Source organism: Heloderma suspectum, chromosome 7 (assembly GCF_057233095.1).
Source record: "Heloderma suspectum isolate Gila_16-S chromosome 7, 16-S_ref, whole genome shotgun sequence".
In the NCBI taxonomy this organism is placed as follows: Eukaryota; Metazoa; Chordata; class Lepidosauria; order Squamata; family Helodermatidae; genus Heloderma; species Heloderma suspectum.
In genome coordinates, this window is record NC_139464.1 from 13981407 (window position 1) to 14003209 (window position 21803).

The 21803-nt window shown below is 46.0% G+C and overlaps 1 protein-coding gene across 1 annotated transcript in view; it reads left to right on the plus strand.

Annotated features, from left to right (window-relative positions):
* The window catches only part of PROSER2 (proline and serine rich 2), a 54607-nt gene that overhangs the window by 25304 nt on the left and 7500 nt on the right, over positions 1-21803 (plus strand). The window contains exon 3 of the mRNA XM_084809129.1: positions 19781-20021. Coding sequence (XP_084665255.1) covers positions 19781-20021 — 241 coding nt within the window. The remainder of the gene's footprint in view (positions 1-19780; positions 20022-21803) is intronic.

Sequence of the window (21803 nt, forward strand, 5' to 3'; positions counted from 1 at the left end):
TGTTATTGTGGAATTGGTTGTCTTGGGGGGAGCCAGGCCATCATTTTGCAAGCACCTGTATTTTGGCCCAGAGCCCCTCAGTTGCTGGTCCCTGCTAATCATTTATTTTAGCAAGCATTCTGCAAGTGGCTTCATACGTTACAACCTATAGTGCACTCATTCAAGCGTATGTATGAGCACATCAGAGCATCGGCATAATGCATGTCGTAATATGCAAAACTGCCCTGTGTCCTGGTGTGGGGTGCAAGGAACAGCAGTGGGGATGATCATCATGATACTTGGAATTCATCATTCTGGGATTCCAGGTGTTCCTCTGGAGAGGCAACCAGGTGCCCTCCAGATGTTTTAGATAACTCAGCCAGCATGGCCAATGGTCAGGGGTCCTGGAAGTTGTAGTCCAGAACATCTGGAGGGCATCAGGTTACCTGCCCCTGGTCCAGAGGGTCTTCCCAACTTTTTTAATGACCCATTCTGCTCTTTCTCTTGAGAAGCTCGGAGTTGCTTTCATGGGGCTCTGGAAACTACAACCAGGTTGTTACAGTATTGTGCGCACTCTGTCCATTTTCCAAGCCTAATTCAAGGTGCTCGTCTTGACCTATAAAGTCTTACATAGCTCAGAACCACAGCACCTTAGGCTGATATAGCAATTATATCCTTATCTGGACAGAGATAGCCTAGATACAGTTATCTGTGCTCTGATAACCTCTGGTCTGGATTACTGCAATGGGTCATACGTGGGGCTGCCTTTGAAAACGGTCTGGAAACTTCAGTTGGTCCAAAACAGGGCAGTGTGACTGTTAACAAGGACTGGCCAACGTGATCATATTATGCCAGTACTTTTCCATCTGCACTGGCTGCCAGTCCATGTCCAGGCCCAATTCAAAGTACTGGTGTTAACATTCAAAACCCTAAATGGCTTGGGGCCAGGTTACCTGAAGGATAGTCTCCTTCCATATACACCTGCCTGGACCCTAAGATCATCCTCAGCAGTCCTTCTCCAGGAGTCCCCACCAAAGGAAGTGAGGTGGAACGCCTACTAAGAAGAGGGCCTTTTCTGTTGTGGCACCCCAGTGGTGGAATGAGCTTCCCAGAGAGGCTTGTCTGAGGCCTGCATTGTACTCCTTTTGGCTCCAGGTGAAGACCCTTTTCATTTTCTCAGGCATTTTAGTCTTTCAGTTTCTGTTTTAAATTCGTTACTGTATTTTAAATCTTTGCACTGCTGCTAGGTTCCACTTTGGTTATTTTTATTTTATGCTGTAGTTTTAAACTTTTAAACTTTCATATTCTATTTTAACATATTGTATGTTATGGTTTTAATTGTTGTGAATCACTTAGAGTGCTTCGGCGATTGGGTGGTATAGAAATGTAATAAAAAAATAAATGCAATACCTGATGGAGCACCTCTCCTGGTATGATGCTACCCATACACTACAGTCAACACCTGAGGCCCGCCTCCTCTGAGAGATGGCAACAAGGGAGCAGGCCTTCTTGGTGGTGTCCCCTCCGACAATGGAATGCTCTCCCCAGTGAGTTCTATCTGGCACCAACACTGTCATCTTTTCAGCACGAGGTTAAGACTACTCCCAGGCATTTGACAGCTTATGATGGGGCATTCAGGTTTTTTAAAAATCAAGTTCTCCTAGTTTTATTCTCAATTGTTTTTAAACTGTTGTAAATGTTTCAGTGTTGAAGGTTTTATATTATGTTTGATCATGCTGTGAACTGCCCAGAGAGGTTTGGCTATTGGGTGGTATAGAAATGGAATGAATGAATTTCTGGAGCTCCAAACGTGTGCTGAAAGGGAGGGGGGCAGATGCATTCTCCTCCTGGGTTGCTCTGGTGGGTGTGGGAACTAGCAGTGAACAGTCTGCACTAGCTCCTGTTGGCCATTGGTCAGGGACCACTGCAGGCCAAAGTACCTTCTACATCCGGATGGGTGGGTGGATCGGAGTGCTTTTTCAGAGATCCTGATTCCCAAATGAAGAGTTGTCTGATCAGGCCTTCAAGAGAGTGTCAGGAGCCCTCACAAACTGGGGCAATAGATTCAAAATAACTTAAAATGAGAGGACATCTATCTTCTGACGTAGCCCTTAGGCCCAAAGCCAGTGTTCTTCAGAGGGCCACGGGCAACTCGCAGTCACCTCAAGTGTGGCTCTCTGCCCCTCACTCTCTCTTTGTGAAGTAGCTGCTCAACAGGGGCTCTCTAGCATTGCCTTGTTTCCTTCAGCAGTGGGCCGGCTGCTGTGCTCTGGGCTATCGGAGGAGGCTTCGGGAGTGGGGAGTAAGCAGACCTGCCACTCATCAGCTGCAAGGTGGCTGGGCGGGGAAAGGAGAATGCAGGAGCAATCAGCCAATTAGCTGTGGTGAGGAGGGGAGCCCAAGAGACAAAGACCAGCGTGACTGGTTAGCTGCATTGATGCACTGCTCAGCCACTCTCACTGCAGGTGAGAGAGAAATGCAGACCTTCACAAGGAGTGGCCGTTGCAGCGCTGCCTGGAGCCAGAGTGGCTCCTGCTTGAAAAATAGGGACGATCTCTGCCCTAAGGAGATCGCTTGTGGAGACAGCTGTGGGCTATTTCCTGAGAGAGGACGTTCTGGAAGAATTGGGAGTATCCTGACCGAGCAAAAGATGGCCACACTCTAGGCCAGCCCCATACTCAAAAGAGCCCACTGGGGGCTGTTCCCTTGCCAAATTTCAGTGGTACACTGGCGGTAAAACAAGTAGTGGCTGAAAAGAGCCAATTTAGCTTTAAAACAAGATGCACGGGGAGTGTACTCCTCATTTTAAAGTGAAATCAGCTCTTTTCGGCAGCAAACTGACACAGTTTTGGTTTTCTTGCTGCTGCTGCAGTGGAAATGGGGGCTACACAAAAGCCTGGCAGGGGGCAGTTTGCATGCATGTTGCCCACCCTTGGTGTTTGTTGTTGTTTATTCGGTCAGTCGCTTCCGACTCTTCGTGACTTCATGGACCAGCCCACGCCAGAGCTTCCTGTCGGCCGTCGCCACCCCCAGCTCCCCCAAGGTCAAGTCCGTCACCTCCAGAATATCATCCATCCACCTTGCCCTTGGTCGGCCCCTCTTCCTTTTGTCTTCCACTTTCCCTAGCATCAGCATCTTCTCCAGGGTATCCTATCTTGTCATGATGCGGCCAAAGTATTTCAGTTTTGCCTTTAATATCCTCTCCTCAAGTGAGCAGTCTGGCTTTCTTTCCTGGAGGATGGACTGGTTTGATCTTCTTGCAGTCTAAGGCACTCTCAGAATTTCCCTCCAGCACCACAGTTCAAAAGCATCTATCTTCCTTCGCTCAGCCTTCCTTATGGTCCAGCTCTCACAGCCATACATTACTATGGGGAATACCATTGCTTTAACTATGCGGACCTTTGTTGTCAGTGTGATGTCTCTGCTCTTCACTATTTTATCCAGATTTGTCATTGCTGTCCTCCCAAGAAGTAAACGTCTTCTGATTTCCGGGCTGCAGTCAGCATCTGCAGTAATCTTTGCGCCTAGAAAGACAAAGTCTGTCACTGCCTCCACATTGTCTCCCTCTATTTGCCAGTTATCAATCAAGCTGGTTGCCATAATCTTGGTTTTTTTGAGGTTTGACTGCAACCCAGCTTTTGCACTTTCTTCTTTCACCTTCGTCATGAGGTTCCTCAGCTCCTCCTCGCTTTCAGCCATCAAAGTGGTATCATCTGCATATCTGAGATTGTTAATGTTTCTTCCAGCGATTTTAACGCCAGCCTTGGTTTCATCAAACCCAGCAAGTCGCATGATGTGTTCTGCGTACAGGTTGAATAGGTAGGGTGAGAGTATACAACCCTGCTGTACTCCTTTCCCAATCTTAAACCAGTCCGTTGTTCTGTGGTCTGTTCTTACCGTTGCTACTTGGTCGTTATACAGATTCCTCAGGAGGCAGACAAGATGACTTGGTATCCCCATACCACCAAGAACGTATCACAATATGGCTTGCGATACCTTCAAGTAGTGCAGAATGATTTAGATAAGACTAAATGGGAACTAGGTGAAAGGCGTAATGTTGGGAAGTGCTCTGCTGAGGGAAAGCAAGTCCTGTCTGTGCACAGTAGACATCTCTGTGCCTTTGATAGGCTTCAAAATGTCAGGAGGGTGAACCGATTTCAGCAGGTGTGTTTGGTGTTTCCAAGCCTGCTGTTTGGCTGCTGTACTTCTCCGTATGGCGCTGCGCACAGCAGAAGGGGTGGGATACAGACTCAGAAGTCGATATATGAGGCTGCCTTTTGCCTGTGTATGTATTTGCCGGCTAGGCAACTTTTTCACATACACCTCATCCTTCAGTGAGATGACTGTATTGCCTCAAGCTATGTAAACAGCCCTACTCCTGTTTCGCCCTCCTTGGTGTGTAATGCCTAATTACTGTAAGCATTTGGTGTTTGCTTTTTTTCACATGACTGCTGGAATTTCCGTAAAGAAGGGTGTTGCGTGCACACACATACCTAACATGTGGGGAGATGAGCCAGGCTGACTAAGATTCTTTTAGGCTAGGGATGAGTGTGAGATAAAAACAGGTCTTCAGCCATGCTGCAAACCTGCTTTGGTAACTGAACTGTCTGACATGTATACCGGCCCATTTGTTTTCCCCTCTCACAACTAACTGATCATTACCTTCTCCTCTTGCCCTCTTCTGCCTTCTTGCCTCTGTCTGGCGGAAGCTAGCAAAGCACCCCACAGCCATGTGCGTGAGAGCCAAGCTAAAGGTGATGGGCGGCCAGCCGTCTGCCCTTTTCACATTTAAAATGGGGGTGGTCCTATCCTCTGACACAGAACCTCAGACCCAGGGCCCAAATCTGCCCCTTTCCCCGAGCCACCAATTGCTTGCTGGCTAAAAGGTTGAAACGCATCTCCTAAGGCAGGGTCCCCAGCCTTTTTGGACCTGTGGGCACATTTGATGGGAATTTGAGAAACTGCTGTGGGCATCACCACAAAATGGCTCCAGTGTGGCTAGTCACATAATGGCTGCCGTGGGGGCCTGGCAGAGCCTGTCCCGCTCCCCTGCCTTCCTTTGATGCAGTGTGTTGCTTTGGAGCAGTTTTCTATGAGTTTGGCTTCGATACTGGAACTGAGTCAGACGAGGGAAAAAAATACTTAGAAGCAATAGGGTGCAAGAAGAGGGAGCTGGTTTTATTATATTATATTATATTATATTATTTATTTGTTTATTTATTTCATTTCTATCCCCCCTCCAGCTTGGGCCCTTATTATTTATTTATTTATTTCATTTCATTTCTATACCGCCCAATAGCCGAAGCTCTCTGGCGGTTCACAAAAATTAAAACCAAACAACATACAATAAAACAATTTAAAATATATTGAACATTAAAACCACAATATAACAATACAACCACAATAAAATCTAGCAGCAGTGCAGGAGTTTAAAATACAGATTTAAAACAGCAAAGATAAAAATTTAGAAAGCTAAAATGCTAAAATGCCTGGGAAAATAAAAAGGTCTTCACCTGGCGCCGAAAGGAATACAATGTAGATGCCAGGTGAACCTCACTAGGGAGCTCATTCCGGAGCCGGGGTGCCACAGCAGAAAAAGCCCTCCTCCTAGTTATTATATGAAATGTATATCCTGCCTTTTCTTTCTCCTTCAAGGAACCCAAGGCATGCATTGTCCAAATACTTTCAACAAGCCCCTCCTTGCAATCTTAAGGGCTAGAAGCTTGCTTTTTAATTCATGCCAGGATTTCCTGGATATTCACAGTCCTGCAGCCAGTAACAAGTTCCGCATTCTCATGGTGTTCCTGGTTTCGTGTCCAAATGCAACATCACGTGGAATACCTTCCTACGAGCTCCCGAGAGGAGGGTGGAGTCCGATCCCCCCTCCAGCTTGGGCCCTTATTGATTGATTGATTGATTGATTGATTACATTTGTATCCCGCCTTTATTCCTCCAAGGAACTCAAGGCGGCATAAATAATCCTCCTCCTCCTCCATTTTATCCTCACAACAACCCTGTGAGGTAGGTTGGGCTGAGATTTTGTGACTATCCCAACGTTACCCACTGAGCTTCATGGCCGAGTAGGGAATAGAACCTTGATCTCCTGAGTCCCAGCCCAGTCCTCTAACCATTACATCACACTGGCTCTCGGTGTATCCCCCTCTCTTGTGTGCTTATTTATTTATTTATTTATTTATTTATTTCTATACCGCCCAATAGCCGAAGCTCTCTGGGCGGTTCACAAAAATTAAAACCAAACAACACACAATAAAACAATTTAAAATATATAGAACATTAAAACCACAATATAACAATACAACCACAATAAAACCTAGCAGCAGTACAGGAGTTTAAAATACAGATTTAAAACAGCAAAGATAAAAATTTAGAAAGCTAAAATGCCTGGGAAAATAAAAAGGTCTTCACCTGGCGCCGAAAGGAGTACAATGTAGGCTCCAGGCGAGCCTCACTAGGGAGCTCATTCCAGAGCCGGGGGGCCACAGCAGAAAAAGCCCTCCTCCTAGTAGCCACCCGCCTCACTTCCTTTGGCAGGGGCTCACGGAGAAGGGCCGCTGAGGATGATCTTAAGGTCCGGGCAGGCACATATGGGAGGAGGCGATCCTTCAGGTAACCTGTGCTCCTTTATATGTAGACTTATCTTTGCTTGATATGTGAGCAGGACAGGATTATGATACATGTGGCTGCTTTGTTGTGTGTTGCTTTGGCCCTGAGATGTGGCTCTGTTTTCTGAGAGGCTGCTGTGCATTTCTCACCATTTCGTTGTGGAGGTGGATTTGCAGCAGGGCTGATAAAATGTGGCATTGGCAGAATCCTCGTCTGTAGTATCTATCTTAGGTTCATGCTACACGTTGCGTTAATCACATGCCGTGTAAGTGAACCTGATCTCTTTTTAACTTTAGAGTAAGAGCACATGGCCACAATTTGGATCAGGACCAGTGCACATTGGGAGGGGAGGATTAAACCTTCACCTCCCACCTGTTTGCTTCCCAAAGTTCCAGGCCTTTCCCACCATGCGCAGGTTTTTTTTAAAAAAGGAAAGCCTCCATTAAGTCCAATATTGCTCTCTGCCTTCATTTTACTGAGAAGTAAACAGAGGGAGCCCAATCGGATCAGGTCCACAGCACATGGGGAGGAGATGTTTAATTCTTCCCCTCCACAACCTCCCTGAAATTCACCCCCCCTCCCCCGTGTATGCTCGCAGCGCTTTACAATAGCAAAAAGATCCCATTGGTGCCTGTGGGATCTCCTTCACTGTTGTGGGTGAGGGCGGGAAATTTCAGGGGAGTTGCAGCCGGGGAGGAAAGTATTAAATCTCCTCTCCTGCTGCATTGTGGCCCTGATCTGGATCAGCCCCCCTGTGCTTACTTTTGAGCTGAAAACAAACAAACAGAATGACACACTACATATTCAATGCGTAGTTTGAGCCTCTGTCGCCCAAGTTCTATCATAGTCTCATAAAGCTATAGCGTTGACCCTTGATGGTCCATTTGAAATGGTCATTGGCCTTCCCTTCGAACAGCCTTCCATGCTGAAGATTTGGCCAGGTTTAGGACAAAGGAGCTGGCTGGGAATTCAGTTGCTTCTTTCCTGTTTGCCCATATCTGACCCACGTACCAGACAGCAGGCACGCTGCCTCTGTTGTAATGCTCCTATGAGGGGTTGGACTCAGGTCTTGAACATTTCTAAAAATTAATTTCATTGTTTCACTATAATAGTTCACTAGCCTGTGTATGTGATTAGCATAAGGATCAAACCTGTTGATTTAAAGCATCTCTTCCCGTTTCAAGGAAGTTGATGCTTTAAAAATATGTGATCAGTATTTGACAACACCGGTGCCCAAACCTGTTCCAGAGAACATGGCTAGTGCAGAAGCAACCTGAACATAATGGACTGGGCAGGGTCCAGACATTCAGCTAAACACAAGCACTGGCAGTAGCTTATTAGCTATAAATTAAAAAAATGCAGACCTACAGGGATTAGAGCCAAGACTGCAGAGCTGAACTTACCCTGAGCACATAACTGGGAGGTAGGTTTCCACCCACCCTTCTGGCTGTCTTTACCTTCTGTAAAATAGCTTTTAAGAACAGCAGTTAAAGTCCTCAGTGTGCCACTTAAGACAACAATTGAGTTGTTTCCGGGACAGTGTTGGCCATTTCTGGGCCATTTGTCTTAAACAGCAGATGCATAATAAAAGCTGTCTGTGGCTGAGGTGAGGAAGGTTGTTCTTCCAGTTTTGTAATACTGTAATTACAATGGAATTCCAGATTTTGTCTTTGTAAGCCATGACAGTGTTTTGTTTGTGTGTGTCTTTTCTGAGTTAGCGCTTGGATGGGTGGGAACAATTATGTGTTGCACGTCAGAAGCTGAAATGATGGATATGGTAGGGTAAAGTCTCACTTAGAACTAAGGGATTTCTGGTGCTGCACTGGAGTTCTGTCTGAGGGGAGTGAGAGAACTTGCCTCTCCCAAAATGAGAGTGTACTTCAGGGGTGGGGAAGCTGTGACCCTCAAGATGTACTTGGACCACAACTCCCATCACCACTGACTAGCTGGGGCTGATGGGAACTGGAGTCCAAACATCTGGAGGATACCCACTCATGATGCATTTGTTAGTCAGGAGAGAGTGTGTGTCTATCTGTGTGTCAGCAAAATATTAGATCTTCTCACTTTTCCTCATTAAATTTCCATGCCTCACCTAAAAGCAGCATTTCATGTTTGGGATATTTGTCTGCAAAAACGGATATGCAGTTTTTGGAAGGGGCAGAATACTTAATCCTGATTGAAAGGGGTTCAGGCTCACATGGCTTTAATTAGTATTCTTATGCCTAAGGTGCCATTCAGTTGCTGCTTAGCCTAATTTTGTAACAGCATCACCTGTATTTGAGAAGTCTACGATAAACTGTGGGAAATCTGTTGCTATATTCGGGACACTTATCCACAGCTATGAACATGTAATTTTAACTCCTGGAAACAAAAACCATTTGCTGCATCCCTTAGCAGAGAGAGAGGGAGAGAATGAACTCAAGAGGAGGTTCCTTAAGACTTGTTAATCATTGTGGAGTTGATGACAGTGGAGATTGTTTTATTATGGCAGATAATAGCTGTCATCACCAACATGTTCTGTTAAAGATCTTTTCTCACTCACAACAGCCTTCAGGATAAATCCAATGAGAGAGCCCTTGTTTTGTTTTTTAACCTAAGACAGTGCCCCTCGCTACACCATTATGCAAGTTTTAAAAGATGGATATAGATTATATCTGCAGATAGCAGACAACTCAGTTTTGGCAACTGGAATACGCTTTGCAGATGTGCACATTCTTTCTCCATTGCATTACGGCTAGAAAAATATCAGGTTCCTCATTCCCAGGTACCTATTAATTTGATGTCTGCAGCAATTGTTTCTCCATCCTGTACAAGATATTTATTTGTTGCTGGCTCCGACATTTCAATGGCCAGAAACTGGAAATAATTTTCCCACCTAGACTTGACTGCTTTATGTAACTCAAAGTAGCTCAGTTAGTTTTGAAAGGGGTTTCTCCCCTGCCCTCCCCACGCCCGGAAGTTTTTTCTTAACACTTTCTCTTGAGAGACTGGGAAAAGTATGGGAACCTTGGAACATGGATTCCCATGGGATCCATGGGAAACAGGGCTGGCTCCATGTTTGCATGGGCCTTCCTCATTGCAATGGCTGATGGGTAGTTTGGGCTCCTCTCTTGTCCTTCTACTACTGTCAGCAGGTGGGTGGGACCTCCCCGCACATAGCAGTCAAGGAGGGTAGGAGGTAGAGAGGGTGGTGGAGCCATGGTATGGATATAAGAACGGGCATCACAGCTGAGGAGGAGGAAAAAGTAGTGGTGAGAAGGCTATGCCGGACCAGTGGCCAGGGCCGTCACCAGCATTGGCCATCCTTGAGCAGCTGCTAGGGCCCCAGTGCCCTGGGAGGGTCCAGTGCTGATACCAGCCCTTGCCCTCCCTGTTTTTTTTTTTTTCCAGGTACAGCACTCCAAGCAATGTCAGGGAGCTAAATCTAGCTAGCATTTTTATTTCCCCTGAATTATTATCACTCTGTGGTTTATCCTCAGGATTTTATGGTCGTAGTGACTGCCTAGACCAGGAGTGGGCAGCTTTGGGGGCTCTGGGGGCCATTCACAGAGTGCCCCCCCAATCTAACATGCTAAAATGACTGCATTAACACTATGGAGCACTACATGAGCCAAATCTAGCTTGTTTTGAAATTGCTGCAGCAGGCACTGGGGGATGGTGCGGGGGACGGACATTTGGGCTATACGTTGCCCATTCCTTGTCTAGTCTTCCTAAAATTTAAAAGCTATAAAACAGGAACTTTTCTCATCACCAGTCAGCAGGGATATTTGGGAGGCATGGCTAGGACAAAGCACACATCTCAGCGTAATGATTTCTCGAGAGGTTTTTTATTAGGTCTTATTTTATTAGGTTATTTTAATATTTAATAGATCTGTTCCAAAGCATATGATGGCATATGATGGGTTGTTTAATGCTTAAGTGGAATTGTTTATGGTTGACATTGATGTTTTAGTACAGGAGTACAGAACTTCTTTCTGCCCAAGGGCCAAGTTCCATTGCAGAGAAGCTCTCTGGGGCTACGTTCCTGTGGTAGACTGGGCCAAAAATACAGCTGTATTTTAGCTTAAAGCCCTTACTGCCAGTACCAAAGTCTTAGGAGAGGCATTTCAGCCTTTTAGACTTGGGGGTGGGGGGAAGCTGCACAAAAGCCAGGAAACCACCAAATGATCAGGATTTGGGAGAAAGGGGATGGGGCCAAGCCTGAGGTCTGTTTTAATGGTTTTATTGGATGCTTCCAGTTTAATGGATAATTGTTTTAAAATTTGCATGGTTTAATTCTATTATATGTTGGGGGGGGGCGTTGAGAACGGCATCAAATTTAAATAACATTAGCCAAAACAAGGTCTTGATTATACAGTGTTGTTATGCTATGCAGGGGATACTTTCCCCCCCCGTATTATCTTTTGGAATAAGAAGACTGCTCCTCCCAATTTTCTCCAGGGCAATAAAGAATCTGTGAGAGCTAACATGTATATATTGTTGTAAAAAGAGGCTCCCCAACTTCCAGGCCTCTCTACGGAGCCTGTATCATTTATTTGTTTTGTACATTTATATCCTGCTTTTCTTCTAACATTGAACTCAAGATGGTGGACATGGAATTCCCAGGCAGTCACCCATCCATGCACTGACCAGATCCAGACCTGCTTAGCTTCAGTAAGGTGGCTGCATGATGTGCCTTGAGACCATACCTTGATCCCTTAACTTTCTTCTATGACTGTAATGGTGTTTTAGTAATACCAAGATAATACAAGCAGAGCGTATTGGAAGAAAGCAGACTTGTAAAGTAGGCTGCACAACCACGAATCCATTTGACTTTCTTTACCCTAATTCAGGACGCCACTTTTTTTTTTTGCTATGCATACTTTGAGACAAAATATTGATTTTGGACCTCAGCCTGCAGGTAGATTGCCCATTAAGGAAACACCCCCAGCCATTAGCTCCCATTGAGGAAATATCAGCCGATCATCACTGGCCATTAATGAGCAATCCAACAAACAAAATATGGTCTCTCAGTAGCTATTACAGAGTTCTCATTTGGGGAAAGCAAAGTTAAAGGCAATGAATGGTTGCAGCACATGGCTTTGAAATGCAATCAGAATGCAAATGTAGGTTTATGGAAGTCCATGCGAAGTACAATTCAAGTTCTCCTGAATTGCTTTGGGAAGAGAACTTCCCAAAGTTCTCCACCACATACCTAGCCTCCCATAAAGGCAAAGAGGAAATGCACAAACAGGTCAGCTCTTTGGTACCTATAGTGGCACCTCTAAAAGTTAAGTGGTTGTTTGCAAAACTTGCACAGTGAGCATAGAAGGCTGCCATGGCTATAGAAGCTGAAACTGTAAAGAAGCTTTCACCAACTGGATGGCCTCCAGATGTGTTGAACTACAGCCAGGGTGGCTATTGTACTATAGCATGATGGGAGTTGTAGTCAAACACATCTGGAGGGCACCAGGTTGGGAAAGGCTGCTGTGAAGTATTATGAGGAATGTTTCTCTCTTTGTGTTAAGATAGCTACTTGTTGCTAGTGTGGTATAGTGCAGGGGTGGTCAGAAGGTAGATCATTGGGATCTACTGGTAGTTCTCTGGGTGATTTATAGGATCATAGGATAGTAGGATTGGAAGGAACCTATAAGACCATCGAGTCCAACCCCCTGCTTAATGCAGGAATCAGTAGATTAGCAGGGGTTCCTGACTTCCAATAGTTTTAACGGTAGCAACAAGGAAACACCTTTTCCCATCTAAATTAGGCTGCTGAAATTATGAGAGCTTGGGGTAACCGGGAGTGGATTTTTGTGTGAAAAGACACTGGTACTGAAAATAAATTCCTAGGCTCGGTCACCTGGTTCTTTAATTCTGCATGCATGTCTCTGGTTGGTGGATCATGGGGTTCTATTAAACATGCAAAGTAGATCCAGTAAACCTGAAGTCTTCCCCCCCCCCCCCCCCCGGTGTAGTGGACAAAGTGTTGTGCTTATACCAGGGAGGCATGGGTTGAATTTCCCTTTCAGCCATGTTGTTCACTGTGTGACTGTGGGTGTCGGCATTGGCCCTACATTGTGAATTACTGAACTACAGTTGGCAGATTTCTCAGTAAAGAACCTTCTGCTCTTGGACTGACTCTTCCCACCCAGAAAGGTATGGGAAGGATCATATGTGGTATTTTCCTCTTTCCATCACATTAGAGCAGCCTTCCCCAGCCAGATTGCCATCCAGATGTGTTGGACTACAACTCACATCATCCCCATCCAGCAGGAGTATTGTCGTCCAGCATATCTGGAAGGCAACCAGGTTGTGGGAGACTGAATTAGAGAATAAGGAGTAATAGAACAGAATGGCTTATGGTGCAGTCCTATACATGTTTACTCAGAAGTAAACGTGTATAGAAGTAAACATGTATATAGTACCCATTGCATCTAATGGGGCTTCCTCCCAGGCAATATGTTTTAGGATTGGGGACTCAAGCAAGTCCATGCATTACTTAAAAGGTGTTAGGAGCAGGATCTAAAATTGGAGGTAAGTTATTTTCTTACCACCTGAAGGTGGACTTTACTTTTTTGAGGATTACATTCCCTCTACCAGGTAATGCTACTCAGTTTGGCTCCAACTGACTTTTTTTTTTTTTTTTAACCTAGTACTCTATCTAAAATTAGTTTCTGGCTTTGCTGATATAAAAACTGCTATGTTTCTCTTCTACTTTCTACTTAACTTGGATCAGCCACTAGGATTGCTGGGACAGAGACACTGTGTCTGTCTCCGCAATCCTAGGTGCAACCTTTAAAACATTTGTTGTATCTAGTAGAGCCTATTCCAGTTACATCTGCAATCGTTGCTTACTTGCTTCCAGATAAAGCTTTCACTGTGCAATCGCAGTGCCTCATTCACAGAATTTCACAGGGGAACCAGACAACATCATCTTCCATTTGCAAACCCTCCCATGTTTTCCCATCGCTACTTCTTTATTTTTTCTTACCAAAAAAAAGATTTCTTAAGAAAAGATGGAACAACTGCACAACGCCATCTGACTGGTAGGTCTAGGAACCCTCCATCTTTCTCCCCCACCCCCCGGCTTTGCTTCATGACCAGCCCGTTGAAAGGTTCTGGAGAACTCTAGTATTTGCTCACTGTTTTATGACATTTTGGTTGGTCCTAAGAAACGTACTGACTGCTCATTGGAAGAACAGATACTGAAGCTCAAATATTTTGGCCACCTAATGCGAAGAGAAAAGTCACTGGAAAAGATCCTGATGCTGGAAAAGATTGAAGGCAAAAGGAGAAGGGGATGGCAGAGGATGAGATGGCTAGATAATATCACCGATGCAATGAATATGAACTTGAGCACACTCCGGGAGAGAGCGGAGGACAGGAAGCCTGGCGTGTTATGGTCCATGGGGTCACGAAGAGTTGGACACGACTTAACGACTGAACAACAAAGAAATGTATTGCCCAGCTGTGGATGTTGGATTTTTTTTCTCATGGACCAACACAGCTTCCCTTTTTTTGCTTTAAAAAAAAGAAAAGAAAAAAGATACTGGCTTCAACTGGGTATTGCCTTCTTACATTGTCTTGGGTTTGAAAGGGGTGTTTAGATCCCCCCCCCCATTCTGCTGCAAAAGCTAATGAGGAGAGTGCCTCAAAAAGCACATCGTTCTTGGCTTGCAACTTCTGTGTCCTTTGCTTGCAGGATAAATTTTGTAGGACTTACAGAGCGCTTCGGGCAAATTAGCATGCACTGCCATAAAAGATGAGGTCCCAAGTATCTCTAGTTCCAAGCATAGCAGAAACGTCCCTCATATTTGCAAAGTTCTCTCGAGGTCTTCACTCCTTGGATGTCCTTGCTAATCACTTTCATAATGCAGATACTAACATGGGATAGGTTTATTATACCAATGCTGACTCACAGGGGCAGATATATCTGTATGCTGAGCTACTCTCAGGTCTGCAGCATGCCCATGTCTCAAGGGACAAGGTCTGCAGCACGCCCATGTCTCAAGGGACAAGGTGAAATATTTGAATCAGAAGTAGTGATGGGTGAACTTAACATGAGTGAATTCATTATGTGCTCAGATAGTAATGAATTTGTCCATGTGAGCTCAAACAAGAGTTCCCCTCTAATACGAAATCTTGTTCCATGTATATGAGGTTTTGCATATGTGCAATATCAGGGTGCATCTTAGGAGCTGTAGTTTGGAATTGCGCAGTGCAGCATGTCATCATACTTCACCATGTTATGTGCTCCCTTTCTGATTGGTTGTTTTCACATGGCTTGTCTGCACGATTATGTCAAATAATATTTACTCCATCGCTGATCGCTGGTCTGAAGGTGGACCTGCAGAGCGGCGGCAGCAGCGAGGGAAGCAGCAGCTAAGGAGTCTGTTTGAAGTAAGCTTTCTGGGGGTCTGGGTGGTAGGACGACTACAGATTTATGGGGAGAAGACATCTGTATACTACTTTACTGCGCATGATTTGAAGCTTGTAATCCACTCCAAACTTAATAGCGAATTCATAATACATTGATCCAGGCTAGTTGCAAAGGTAAGCATTATGAACGGACAAGTTTCGACCAACGAACCAACTGATTACGAAATTCGGTGGCAACACTAATCCAAAGGCGAGTCCTGCTGTCTCTGGGTATATCTAAAATAGGTTTTATTCCTAAATGTTAGGGCTTCCCCCACCCACATGGTATTTTGGGGCTCATAGGGCAGTATCCAATAGTACTCCTCCACAGGGCAGACCCATTGAAGACAACAGGCTTAGTTTCATAGGACAACCATTGGATAATGCCCATAGTTTTGGTTGTAGTCATGCCTTCTGGAGCAACAGAGAACAAGCCTGCTCCATCTTCTACATGACAACTCTTCCGATATTGGAAGATGGCTAACATGCCTACCTTTAATCTTTTCTTCTCCTGGCTAAACACACTTCGTTCTTGCAACCATTCCTTATAGGGCATCATCTGTATTTTGAAGTGGTACAGTCCCAGTCCAGCTCTACCACATGCTTCTTCTGAAAGTGCAGGAGACTGCTTCTTCAGCTATGACTGTTGGTTCATCAAACCCTGAAGTTCTCAAGGACCTTTAAGTGAAGATAGAGGGAATTCTGTTTGGGACAGGATACATGCAAAGGATCACAGAATAGTAGGGTTGGAAGGGGCCTATAAGACCATCAAGTCCAACCCCTGGATGTGCACCACCATTCAGCTGTATGGATAGGGTTGAACTCCAGAATTTCAGTACCTGGTATGGGGCTTTCTGGACCACAATCATAGAGTTGGGTGACATCACTAAGGCCATTAAGTTCCAACGCCCTGCTCAGTGCAGGAATTCAGTTTAAAGCATCCCTGACAGATGGCTGTTCTGCTTGAATATCTCCAGTGATGGAGAGCCCACCAACTCCCTAGGCAATTGGTTCCATTGTGTTACTCCTCTGACCATTAGGATTTTTTCCTGATGTTTAACTAAAATCTGCCCTCTTGTAAGTTATGCTGGTTATTTTGCATCTCACAGTATTGGATGATAGAAAAAAGGCCCTCTTCTGTGTGACAACCCTTTAGTTACTTGAAAAGTGCTCTCATATCCTCCCTCAATTTTCTCTTCTCAAGGCTAGAGATACCCAGTTCCTTCAATCTTTCCTCATAGGAATTAGTTTCTAGTTCCTGATCATCTTTGTTGCCTTTCTCTGAACTCACTCCAGTTTATCTAAATCCTTCTTAAAGTGTGGTGTCCAGAACTGAATACAGTATTCGAGGTGAGGTCTGACCAGTGCAGAGTAGAGTGAAATGATTACTCCCCATGATTTCGAAACTATACTTCTATTGATGCAGCCTACAATTGCATTTGCCTTTTTTGCAGCCACATCACACTGTTACTTCCCATTCAGCTTGTGATCAACTACATCTCCAAGATCGTTTTCACACATACTGTTGCCAAGTCAGAGGCAGAGTCTAATGGGTTACTTAAACCTGTGCCATTCCCTTGTGTTTTGCCAATTCCTATCCACAAGCAGTGCCAACCATTTGCAGAATGGAGATTTAGTACTTCCAGGGGCAACACTCAATTCTGGAATGGGGCAGGGTGGCGGAGCTTGCTTAAGGGAGTTTGCCGACCTGTCCTGACCCAGAAATGAGTGTTTCTGGTAGTTTGCGGGCTTTCTCTGGGAGGCAATAAATCTCTGTTGCACAAGCAGTGGGTCCCGCTTGTGCAACGGAATCAGCAGGGTGCAAGAGAATCAATGGGGGCGTAAGCGTCCTATTGGATTCTGTTGCAGTATCCCCCATCTTATACCTGTGCATTTGATTTCTTTTTCCTAAATGAAGAACTTTTTACTTGTCTCTGTTGAATTTCATTGTTATTTTCTGAACAGTTTTCTAACCTGTCTAGATCATTTTGGATGTTGTTTCTGTCTTCTAAGGTATTAGCTATCCCACCCAATTTTGTGTCATCTCCAAATCTGATACTCCTGCAAGCCATTAATAAAAACATTAAAGAGTACAGGGCCCTGCGATCCCAGGCCCTGTACTTTGGATCCCAGAGCAGTTCTGGTGATGCAGACAGGGGCGGAGCATGCTTGGTTTGGGGGTGGGCCTAAGGGGAGGCGCCTGCCACAAAAGCAGTGTTGCATGCCACCCCCTGCCAGTATTAAATTATTGATCATGCCAGTGATAAATAGATGATGTTTTCCAGAGAATTTGACTTTTAATAGCCTTTTTTTTTTTAAAGGTGATTGGGAGCATGGAAGGGGTGAGGAGACTAGCCTTCCTTCTTGTTTTTCTGGCAACTAGCCTGAAAGAAATAATAATAAGAAAATGTGTTTTTGAGCAGTATTTTTCTCCTGGTCCCAATCCCAATCCCAAACTATATGTTAAGTACATCAAGGGGTGTGTGCAAAAAAAAAATATCACTGTATGGCAGGAGTGGGCAACTTGTGGCCCTCCAGATATTTTGGCCTACAACTCCCATCAGCCCTAGCCAGCATAGCCAGTGGTGAGGGATCATGGGAATTGTAGGCCAAAAAATCTGGAAGGCCACAAGTTGCCCACCCCTGCTGTATAGCTTCCATGCTCCTGTTCAGGGATCCAGCTGGCCAACTACACCCCATTCCAGGATGCTCTGTTCCATTCACCCTCATCACTCCCTCAGTTTTCCATTTCCTTCCTGCAACAGACACTTGGTGTTGAGCATGCTCGGTCCTCGTTGTGCCGTTTGGGAGTTTCTCCCCCATCCAGGGCTCTTTCCCTAAAGATATTTTGTAATTCTACAAACCTTGAGGTTCCTCCAAGCCTGCCGATACCATGTCATGCATGGATGGTGCCATTTTGGCTATGTAAGGCTTGGCACTTGGAGAATGAGTTTGATACTATTTCACATATATAATGATTTCTTGATGTTCTGTCTATTTAAGGGTACTCACTCCTTGCTTGGTGTTGACTGGTGGGCGAGGGTGGAGGAGTCAGGCATACACAAAATTCAGGAGGCAGAATTTTGATCATCCTGATAGTTACGATGCGGTGTTCTATGTTACCTGTATAAGTAGTATCCAATAAAGCCACTCCCTTCTATTTACAGTAGAAAGGTAAAAACATCACATTTTTGAGATGTGCTCACTATGCTTGTTAATGAAGTGGTTCTCTGGAATTGCTTCAGGTTACAACCTTCACTTGAGCTGCAGGTGTTTGCAGACTGGGCTTGGATCTTGGAAGTAGTAGAAAACCTGTACGGACCATAAGCAAACAGACTAATGTGTATATTAATATATAATATCTGGTGTATATCAACCCAGAGCTGATTCACTGCCCACTGACATCAGAGCCACCCGCCTCCACTGGGCTAAAGCATTTGGGGCTTAGGAAAAAAGAGAGCTAAACAAGATGGGGGGATTCCAGCCACCCAGTTCCATTCCCCTTCCCCAGGTTTCTGGTCCCCCCCCCCTCCACAGCCAGTGAGCATTCCGTGCCAACCAAGCATGCTCAGTCCTCATTTGGCTGTTTGGGGGATTCTCCCCCGCCCGGTCCCTTAGAGCTCCCCCCCGCCCCGCCCCCCGCTAAAGATCTGTTGTACTTCTGCAAACCTCAGGGTTCCGCCAAGCCTGTTGATACCTCTCTCTTGTGCACGGGCAGTGCTTGTTTTGGCTACATAAGCAACGGCGCTCAGAGCCTGAACACTGGAAATAGAAGGAATGGTTAGCAAATGTAATGGAGGACAGGTACTCTGCCTCTTAGCCATGATGACTGAATGGAAAGTGCATGTTCAGAGGCAGTGTAGCTCTTGAGGATTGGAAACTGGGGAGCCTGGGTGGAGGAGAACATGAGGTCCCAGAGACAGCTGGTTGCCTGGTGATGGGAAATAGAACATTTGACTCGATGGAAGATGATCTGATCCAGTAAGGGATTTCCTTCATATTTTTCGAGGCTTTTCTTCCTAAAGTCAAGGATTTTCAATGTTTTGGCTGGCCTTGCCAGCAGCCAAAAACTGTAGTCACTAGTTTCCTCTACCTATCAACCCCTCCCGATCAAGAAGCATTGAAGGTGCCATGTTGTGTATGGGGGTGGCGGTGTCAGAGTTGGGTGCTTTGGCCATGTCTCTACCAACCCATCCCCAGGCATCCTCCCAGTCTCGGAGCTGGAATCCCCACCCACATTTACAGCTTCAAAGTTCAGAACAAGGCCGGCCGTTGCATGCCAGAGCGTGGTGCTGCACTTGCTATAGCAAGCAGATTTGTTGGAGCCGGCTTAAAAGAAAAATGGAAAGCAACATTAACACTTCCGTTATGCACGTGGGAGCAGAAGGATACGTACTTCTCAGGAGAATTTTCTTCTTTGCCTGGTTTTAAGTCAGCTCAAGAAACTTCCAACACCACTTGCTGTACTTGGCCAGAGGTGTCTGTTCTTTCTTTGCCCCCACCCCCCTCCAAGTTCCAGCTTGCAATGTAGCATAATTGTCGTATGGGAGCAAGCTTGACCTGAGATACTCATGTTGGTTTGAAAATGAGACTACTTTTGTCTTGTTCAAAGGAGCTAAGAAATGAAGTATACTAGGAAGCGGTGTCGTGTCTGGCCCTTAAGGTGTTTGAAAGATACCGAAGATTTGGGTTCAAGAACTGGTTTGGAAAGTGTGTTTATTATTGGAAAGTGTTTATTTACCTTATAAATCCTCACTCAGTTGTTGTTGTTAAATCTTAGGAGGAGGATGAGACCTTGAAATATCTAACGCATGAGGAAAAAGATGTCCTCCTCTTCTTTGAAGAAACCATTGATGCCTTGGAAGATGACTTGGAGGAACAAACTCTCCATGATAGCGGCATCCACTGCCACTCTCCGAGGTTAATGGACGAGAATATGTCCAGCCATTCAGAGTCTGAAGATATCATAGACTTGGTGCAGTCAGCTCCAGATCGTGTTCCTAGCGGACACGCAGAACCAGGTAAGATGAGATGGCTGATTTAGCACAGGGGTGGGAAAAGGGCAGCCTGTGTGCTGCATGCAGCCCGCCAAACTGTTTCTGGCAACCCGTTAGACCATCCTGCATCTTCTGCCACTGCAACAGCACTGCCTGGGGCTGCTAGCACTAACGAGGGAATCCCCAGGCTGTGTGTGTGTGCGCGTGTGAGAGAGAGAGAGAGAGAGAGAGAGCGTGTTCAGACGACCATGGAGGTGGGTGCGGTAGGCTCCTCCTGTGGGGAGGGCAGGGCCTCTTCCCACTACAGGGGAGCCCACCACATCATCACAGAACTGCACGGGGCAACGCGGTTCCACTAACCACCCCAGTCCGTGGTTACCTGCTGGGCTTTCCAGCATTGTTTGCCCACATCCCGGCATCCCCTTGGCTGAATTGGTCTCCCGGCAGCTGCTTCATCGGAGAACATGGGTGCGCGACCATAGAGAATGTACGTGGCGATTAGCGCGTCGCGCCCATGGGGCAGCCGCTCTAGCTGGCGTACTCTGTGGTTCCGGCCTGGGAGTCCTCTGAGGCCTATTTTTTCACCCACAGAGCCTGCCATATAACACAGTAAGCCACACTGGGGGCCCTTAACCCTATTGCAGCACATGGTTAGTGCAGGGTTAACTGCCCCTCCTGACTGGGGAAAACACCCTCCAAATCTAACACTAAGCCACTGTGGGTAGAATTTTTACCCTATCCACAGTGGCATAGCGTTGTGTCTGAACAGGGCCAGAGAGAGTGTGCACCGCCCCTTGGGTCATGCCGCCCAGTGTGGCCCACAAGGTCAAAAAGGTTGTATGCTCCTGGTTTAGCATGACATCAATGAGGAAATCGGCACTTTCTCCAAGAGACGGAGAATGACAGAGCAGCTTTCTCCAAGTCAAATTCTGGAGCACTTTTCCCCAAGAGATGGAGAACGGGCGTTCTGTATTCTTCCTGCTAAAGGTGATCCTGTTGTGAAGCAAAGCAAGGCTATCACCTAAGGTGTGCGGGGCTCCACAAATCTTGGTTTGGCTTATTAGCCATCCATTCCTGGGGGACGGTGGTGGCTCCCCCTTCCTCAGCTCTGTGGCATGTGCCTTGGGGGAAGGAAGAAGTGTTCTCTACCCTGATATTGGGCTTGTGCAGACATTGTAAGTGCTTGTCTCATGCAAGCGGAAGCTGGTGGAGGCTGGTGGCTCTGATGTCAGTTGGGTGGATATTCCGCTCAGGGTTTCAATCAGAACTCTAAAGGAGCTATGCAAGCACCTTGGAGCTCCATTAGAGTTCTGACGGAAACCTGGAGCGGATTTGTCACCCCACTGACATTGGAGGCAGCAGCCTGCACTGGGGAAAACCCTTTCTAAGCCAACCAGCCCAGGCCACCACCCCATACTTCAGGGGTGTTGAGCTTCTTTCAGGGGCCGAATTCCATTTCAGAGAAGCTCCCAGGGACCACATTCCAGTGGTGCCTGGGGCTGAAGGCAAAGGGGGCAGGAGTAAAAATACCAGCATATCTTAGCTTAAAATGCTCACTGCCAGTCATTAAGCCTCAGGAGAGGCATTTCAACCTTTTAGAATGGGGAAAAAACAGCACAAAAGCTGCAAAGCCACCAAATGATTGGTGGTTGGGGAAAGGGGATGCAGCCAGGGGAAAGGGGTATGGCTATGTACCCATAGCCAGATTTGGGTACATCTGAGGGCCAGATTTGGCCCCTGGGCCTGAGGTGCTGCACCCCAGCCATGCATGGAGGGGTGGAGCTTTCCTCACTCCCTAAAACCCAT